The sequence below is a fragment of the Embiotoca jacksoni genome, unplaced genomic scaffold (genome assembly GCF_022577435.1).
Source record: "Embiotoca jacksoni isolate LCO1_2020_lvr unplaced genomic scaffold, fEmbJac1.0.p SCAF_91, whole genome shotgun sequence".
Lineage (NCBI taxonomy): Eukaryota > Metazoa > Chordata > Actinopteri > Embiotocidae > Embiotoca > Embiotoca jacksoni.
Window position 1 is genome coordinate 261,425 of NW_027185449.1, and position 7,485 is coordinate 268,909.

At 40.9% G+C, this 7,485-nt stretch overlaps 1 protein-coding gene across 1 annotated transcript; it reads left to right on the forward strand.

Moving 5' to 3' along the window:
• The first annotated feature begins 363 nt into the window (after positions 1–363).
• On the forward strand, positions 364–6,147 carry ttpal (tocopherol (alpha) transfer protein-like). The gene is made up of 6 exons (XM_069141837.1): positions 364–539; positions 1,727–1,959; positions 2,649–2,892; positions 3,009–3,202; positions 3,485–3,595; positions 4,917–6,147. The coding sequence occupies exons 1-6, from the start codon at positions 521–523 to the stop codon at positions 5,190–5,192; spliced, it is 1,077 nt and encodes a 358-aa protein (XP_068997938.1). The 5' UTR covers positions 364–520; the 3' UTR covers positions 5,193–6,147.
• Positions 6,148–7,485: the final 1,338 nt, after the last annotated feature.

The following is a 7,485-nucleotide window of genomic DNA, read 5'->3' on the forward strand; positions in this document are numbered from 1 at the left end:
TGACATCACGCGGTGTCGTAAATAAAGGCCAGATGTTTGTGTGTGTGTGTGTGTGTGTGTGTGTGTGTGTGTGTTGTTTCCGTTAGTAACATCTCGCCACGTCAGTTTGTCAGTTTGTCAGTTGTGACAGCAAAGAACGTGAACAACTATTTTTCACGCACACAAAAACGTCATAAAACACGTTCGCGCAAACCACACGTGATTCGCCTAGTTTCCGACGGGGCCCTGAAGGCAGCACAACGACCCCCGTCGCAACATCAGACGTTCGATCGCGAGGCCCACTGGCTGGAGGAGCGTCACGTGCTTTAATTTGACCAATGAGAGCGCGCCGTCCCTTCAACCCGGAAAAAAGGATTTTTCCAGTCAAGTCGGTGGTGATTTTTTTTTGTCACGGTATTTTTTTTTAGTTTTTTGTAGTTTAATCGTTGCGGCTGTTTTTTTTAAATATATATATAAAGCTGCTCCTCTCTTCCCGATGGGTGCCCGTTAAAGCCATCTATGCCTCGGTGCTAGAAGGTGAATGTTAAACGCGTTTTCGGGTGAGTATCGGACTTAAATTGTGTCGCATAGGTTGCGTTCAGGGTCCGGTTGTATGACTCATTATTACTGCACACATGCATATTGTGATGCGGTGTCGTTAGAATAAACAAAATCGGGCTCTTTATCGGGTATCTGGGAGCAATGTTTGTCTCCGACACTTCTCGTTAAATGTCGTTAAAAATGCTGTTAATGATTTATTAATTTTAAAAAAAAATTTAAATACAGTTTTGTGGTGTTTTACTGGAGTATTTTGAATGTTGTGCTGACACAGCAGAACCAGATTATATGTATATAAAATCAAATCAAATATTTAAATCAGGATGTTGTTGCTAATGAATCTTTTCCACAGTAGTGTATATTATTCTTAAAATGGGTTAAAGCCTCCCCTATAAATTATAGGGGTAAAACAAAAAAGGCAAAATTGCACCTACAAACTGTAAACAGACTCATTTCACAGTAAAAAAAAAAAAAAAAAACAGCAACCATATGCACTAATAATAATAATAATAAACTTTAGTGGTTTGCCACCTTTAATACAATAAATGCAGCTCAAAGTGCTTCACAGGGGGAAAAGATGACATGCAGTGTTTCACATGAAAATAAGATATGAAGGAACATTTAATAATATATAGAAAAGAAATGAGATGCACGAGAAACAGATCAAATGCACAAGAGCAGATAAAATGCGTAAAATTAAACACAAATGGAGTTTAAAATATAAAGCAGCAGATGATGTCGGGGTTCCTGAAGGCTCATAGTTAACAGTCCATCCTGCGTCTCACGGAGCAGCTAGAACCGGACTCGATGTGTTCCCTCCTCTCGGTTCTTCTTTAACTCGAGCTGCAGAGTTGGGTTTTTTTTTTTGGATGAGCTGAAGTCTCTCTGTTGTTTTCTTTGGGAGGCCAGTAAAAAAGAAAAAGAAAAGTGCATCACAGTCGTCCAGTCGGCTGGAAACGAAGGCACGAATCACCTTTTCGGCGTCCGTCTGATTGTTTGTGTTTCTAAGGGGGAAGAAAAATACGTTTTGGTCTTAGAAACTTAGATCTGAGTCTAAGACTTGATCTCACCTACGGAGTTAGTTGCCCCAGATCATTAATTAAATGCCTCGATGTTTGCTTGTTTTTTTAATTGCCTACTCTTGAACTTCCTCTCTCTCGTGCCTCTCGTGCGTTTCTCCCCCGAGCAGCTTCCCCCGGTCCGTCCATGGCCGACCGGCACGAGTCCATCAGTCTGGACAGTCCTCCGGAGGACCCGTCGGAGGACCCGTCGGCGGGACACGGCTGGTTCCCCGGGCCGCCTCCGCCCATCTACTCCTGCACTCTGACCCCCGAACTGCTGATCAAGGCGCGGGACGAACTCCAGGAGAAGCCGGAGTGGCGTCTCCGGGACGTCCAGGCGCTGAGAGACATGATACTGAAGGTTTTTTTGTTTTTTTTATGTTTCATCGACGTTTGGGGTTTTCTTGTTTTTCAGCATGTTCAAGCAGAGTTATAGAAAAAAAACATGTCTAAAATTAAAACACATCGTCCGGCAGGCTGATCTTCAAAATCCCTAAATTGCATATTTATAGTTCTCCTGACTTCTCCAGCCTGTTGCACTCAGTTCAAAAACCATTTGTTCTTACTCGGGTTGCATTTTAAAATCTTTTGATAATAGGTTATTATTATTATTATTATTATTATTATTATTATTATTATTATTATTATTATATACTTTCAGTTCCAAGAGAAGGCTAAATGATTTTCATAATAAAGCAGGTCACTGGAGGAAATCCTTCATCTGTTGGAGACTTCTTACAGACTGAGATTTGGTCGGATGGCATGAAAGCAAAGATTTTTGACTTGAAAGCAAATCTTAGGCCCAATCTCATTCCCCATCCAGATGGGACACTACCCATCAGCAGTATCTCAAATTATTTCATTAATGAGTTTCAGGAATTTGATTTTTAGATTTATGTAAATATCACAGTGTGATGACAAAATAAGCGGATTTCAAAGAATTCATTTAATCTGTTCAAACCAGAAAAAAACTTTATTATCCCAAAACTGCACTTCCAGATCCCCAAAATATCTTATTTTCTGCCTCCTTCTTCCTCCTCGACTCGGCAGGAGCAGCCCAACCTCAGGACGCGGCTGGACGACGCCTTCCTCCTGCGCTTCCTGCGGGCCAGGAAGTTCGACTACGACCGCGCTCTGCAGCTGCTGATGAACTACCACGCCGGCCGCAGGGCGTGGCCCGAGGTCTTCCACGACCTGAAGCCGTCCACCGTCAAACACGTCCTGGACCTGGGCTTCCTCGCCGTCCTGCCGCGGCCCGACCCCAACGGGAGGTACATCCTCTGTCTCCGGCCAGGTCGGTGGCGTCCACGTTACCGTCGCTCCGTTTCGGCTCTTCTTCCAGGACAAAAGCTTTGACCGAACTCCCCCCCTCCCCCCCACCCCCTGACACCCCTCCTTTTGTTTGGACAGGTAAATGGAAACCCAACGATTATCCGTTCGTGGACAACGTGAGGGCCATTTACCTGACTCTGGAGAAGCTCATCCAGCCGGAGGAGACGCAGGTGAACGGGATCGTCATCTTGGCCGACTACACCGGCGTGGGCATGTCGCAGGCGTCCAATCCCGGCCCGTTCCTCGCCAAGAAAGTCGTGAGCATCCTCCAGGTGAGACGGCGAAAAATCCAATCGTGGAAATAATTCGCATTATGCCATTAGGAAATATCAAATTCTACAATATGATGGCATTTTGAATACTAAAATGTTTGTAACATTTCATCTAAATGAATCTTATTTGTAGCGATCCAGAAAAAAGAACAAAAAAAAACTCGTTATTGAAACTTCCTGTTGAGTTTTTTTTTTTTTCTTGTTTAATATTCATCCCAGAAAAAAACCCCACATCTGCTGGGAACCGCTTTGAACGCAGCTTCTCTTAATTCTAATTCACAGGACGGGTTTCCGATCCGGATCAAGGCCGTCAACATCATTAACGAGCCGAGGATTTTCAAAGGCATCTTCGCTATAATTAAGCCGTTTCTGAAGGAGAAGATGGCGGAGAGGGTAACTATCGCCCTCCACTTGTTTTCTCACTATTTTTTGTCTCAAAAACAAACAAAAAAGGGGCCTGTTTCAGATCGGGTGCCTCATTTGCAGCTTGCGGTCCAAAATAATAATAGTCTTATTTATTTATTTTTATCTGTGTGACTGTAAAAGATGCACATTTTTTATTTCAGAAATATGAACTCAAAACTCCAAGAAACAAAATATTATTTTTTTTTTTAAGTCTTACAATTTGTAAACGCCGCTCATAAACAGGGTGGCGGTTCTTCTTTACGGTATCATAACTGTCTCTGAAAATATTACAGTTTATTTAAACAGTTATTATTAATATTATTATCGGTTAAAAATGACCCCTTAAAAATAAATAGTTACGTAATTAGACTTTAATATGAAATCTGAAACAGTTTTTTACATCATTTGAAGTCTGTCTCCATTTTGAAAATTAAATTAAATACATGAATTTAAAAGCAGGATTTTTTTTCAAAATTATAATTATTTTTTTTAGTTATCAGCTGTTTTCATTACTGATACGTTTGTTGATTATTTTCTCCATTGATTGATTGATTGATTGATGCTGACTGCAGCTGAAAAAACACGTGTTCCAGAGAGGAACCCAAAAATGGAAAATTAGCCACGTGAGCAACAGCTGGAAGGAAAAACTTCCTTTTAACAGTAAAAAATTAAGTCGAGAAAAATAATTCACCTTTATGTTTAACAGCTGTAGCATGTAGCTAGTTTTTTTCTTTTACAAAAAAAATGCTGCCTTGCGACAGGTACGTGATAAACTGATGACATCATTATCTTCACCCTCTATAAAGTAATTAAAAATCAAAGTGGCACAACTTTACGTGTCTGAAAAAATTTGTTTTTTTTTGTATGAATTGACGGTTCAGACGGGATCAGTCGGGCTGAGCCCAACGCAGCCAGACGGATTATCGGTGCTCCTCCCTGAGAACCGTTTAGAGCACTATTCATCACTATTTATAGGATTTTCAATCGGTCAATCCATTAATGGAGAAAATAATCAACAGACGTATCCAAAATGAAAATGGCTAATAACTAACGGCAGCTGGATAATAATAAAAAATAAAAAAAAAGTTGAAGAACTACAACAGTAAAAAAAAACAAAAAACAAATCCTGCTTTTATATTAATGTATTTTATTTATTTTTTTTAAAATGGAGACAGACTTCAAATTACGGAAAAAAAAAAAAAAAACAGTTTCAGATTTCATGCTAAAGTGTAATTATGTAAATATTGTGGGTTTGTTTCGATTTGAAGTGACACTTTTGAATCGAGTTTTTCTGACTCCGCCCCCTCAGTACACGCTCCACGGCTCCGACCTGCGCTCGCTGCACCGCGCCGTGCCGCGCTCCGTCCTGCCGCAGGAGTACGGCGGCACCGCGGGCCAGCTGGACATGTGCGCCTGGTCCCGGCTGCTGCTGGCCTGCGAGGAGGAGTTCGTGGTGGAGTTCTGCCAGCCGGATCCTCTAGAGGGCGCCGTGCCGCCGGACTCCATGCTGACGGAGGGCGAGCGGCAGCAGCAGGACGACGACACCTTCAGGGGGCTGCGCTCGCAGCTCTACTACTGTTACTGAGGAGAGGACGGGTGTGTGTGTGTGTGTGTGTGTGTGTGTGTGTGTGTGTGTGTAGACTCTCACAGGGCAAGTTGCCAATATTAGACATTTATTTTACTAAAAGTTGGAAAGTCTAGTTTCTACACATGCGTTTTGTCCGAGGCGGCGACGTGAGCATGTTCAGCCTTTTTCCTCGGTGGCCTCTAGATTTATTTATTTTTTATTTTAATAGTCAGGTGCCCAAATGTGGACGGAAACAGGTTTAGCTCGCCATTCCTTGGAAAAAAAAAAACAACCCACAAGACACCAATCCACAACTCGGCTCAGATACGCTTAAAAAAACAAACAAACAACAACAAAAAAACCGCACGTCTGAAGTTCATTTGGCTTCTTTTCTGCTCCTCTGAGCTTCAGCTGAACTTGTTCGCTCGGTGTTTTGGACTCTGAAATGCGTCTTCAGCCGTTAACGTGCACACGAGCAGCTTTTCGAGACCCACCGGGAACATTTTGAATCTACGTTTTAGTATTTCCAGCTTCTCAAGACTCCCGCATTTCTTCAGTTTTCAGTCTCTTCATCTGCGGCTTGTCGAAGCGTGACATCATCTTTTGGCGGTCGCTTATCGTTAGCTTTAAAAAAATTAAAAAAAACAAAAAAATGTTTTCGCCTTAACGCTTTTCTTCGTGCACCAAAGCGACGTCCACGTGTGTTCTCGTCTTTACGTAAGAGTGGACGCCGGAGCGAGAGCGTTTCAGAGCCTTTTGTTGTTGTTGTTGCTGTTGTTGTTTTGTCGATGGTTTATTTTTATATTTTTCTGGGTTTAATCTTCTGAGAGGATTATTCATGTTTTTTTTTTTCTAACTTTAGATAATCTGCCTTATGTTTTTGTATTATTTGTTTTTCCTGACCTGTTTTCCTGTGTTTTATCACGCAGTCTTAACACACAGGGGGGGCCAATACTGATTACTGGAGTCACATGGGAGGGGGATGAAGGGAGGGGGGGAGGAGGGGGGGTGACTTCACACACAATATGGTGGTTTGCCAAACTGTACCGCATAAATAGTACAGAATAAATAACGTTTGCATCTGTTGTTTTTCTCTCCGTGGCCCAAAAAGTTGACTTTTTTTTCAAATTTGTTATGTTTTGTTTTGTTCAGGCTTTAATATTTATTTTATTTTTTTATAATTTTTTTTTTTAATTTGAAGCATGTCTGTGGATATGAGCTGTGATGTGTTGCAGGATATATTTATTGTTCATATAGCGAAGACATTAAAGTACAAAGTGAAGCAGACAAAGTGCTGTTTGTGTCTTGTTTTATGTTTTTGATGCCATAAATTCCCTCGGGGTTTTTTTTTTAATTTTTTTTTTACAACATTATTGCATTTTGCTCCCCAACTGGTTTTTATGCGTCCCCAAAGAAATCAGAAATACAAGCAGTGGAGGAAGAAGTTAAAAAATAATCCAAAGTAAAACGTTCTCATGCAGACATGTTCCTTTTGTTTTTAAATCGCCACGTCATCGTTTTTTTTTTTTATTGTAATATTGTTGTGGATTAACATTTAAGCAGCTTTTTCAAGCTTGTAGCTTGTCGATTTGAGTTATTATAATCGTATGAAGGTGAAGTACGCGGTTGTTTCCGCAGGGCTTAAGGGTTGTGATAAACCCTGCAGGGGTTAATGAGCACTTATTTGGCTGAAAACTACCATTTTTACATCATTTTTGGACCATTGTCATCACAATTTCTGTGCAATATCGACGCTGTTTTTTTTACAAATGTTATAATAGGAGGAAAAACCCTGAAGTGGGATATTTTCCTTCTGAAAAGTAATCCCGTGCTGTTTTCCAAATGACACGCAAACAAATATAAGAACACGCCAAGATATCTGCAGCTTTTATTATTTTCACCCAGAAATCAACGTGTTTTCGTGCCCTTCTGTTTAACACTGATTCTTCTCTTCCAGCAGGAGTTCGTGATAAAAGAAACAACAGCTGCAGCTTCCTCAGAGCCTTTAATTTGAAAATCCTTTCCGTCGGTGGCCACGCCCCCTTCATGCTACTTCGGGCCAAGACGTAGGCTCCAATGATTTTGGAGTTAAACCCATTTATGAGTCTCCCAACTTCGTAAAAGTGGAGAACTAAGTTGCTGTATTTTTTTTCACAATAAAATAAAAACACGAGAAACGTTTTAGGACAGATGAAAGAAATAGAATAAAATAAAAAAAAAAGGTAAAATAATTAGAAACATGGCAGAAAAAAGACCAGAGATTAGTGACATGACAGAGTGTGTAAGAGTATTAAATAGATTACGAGAATGA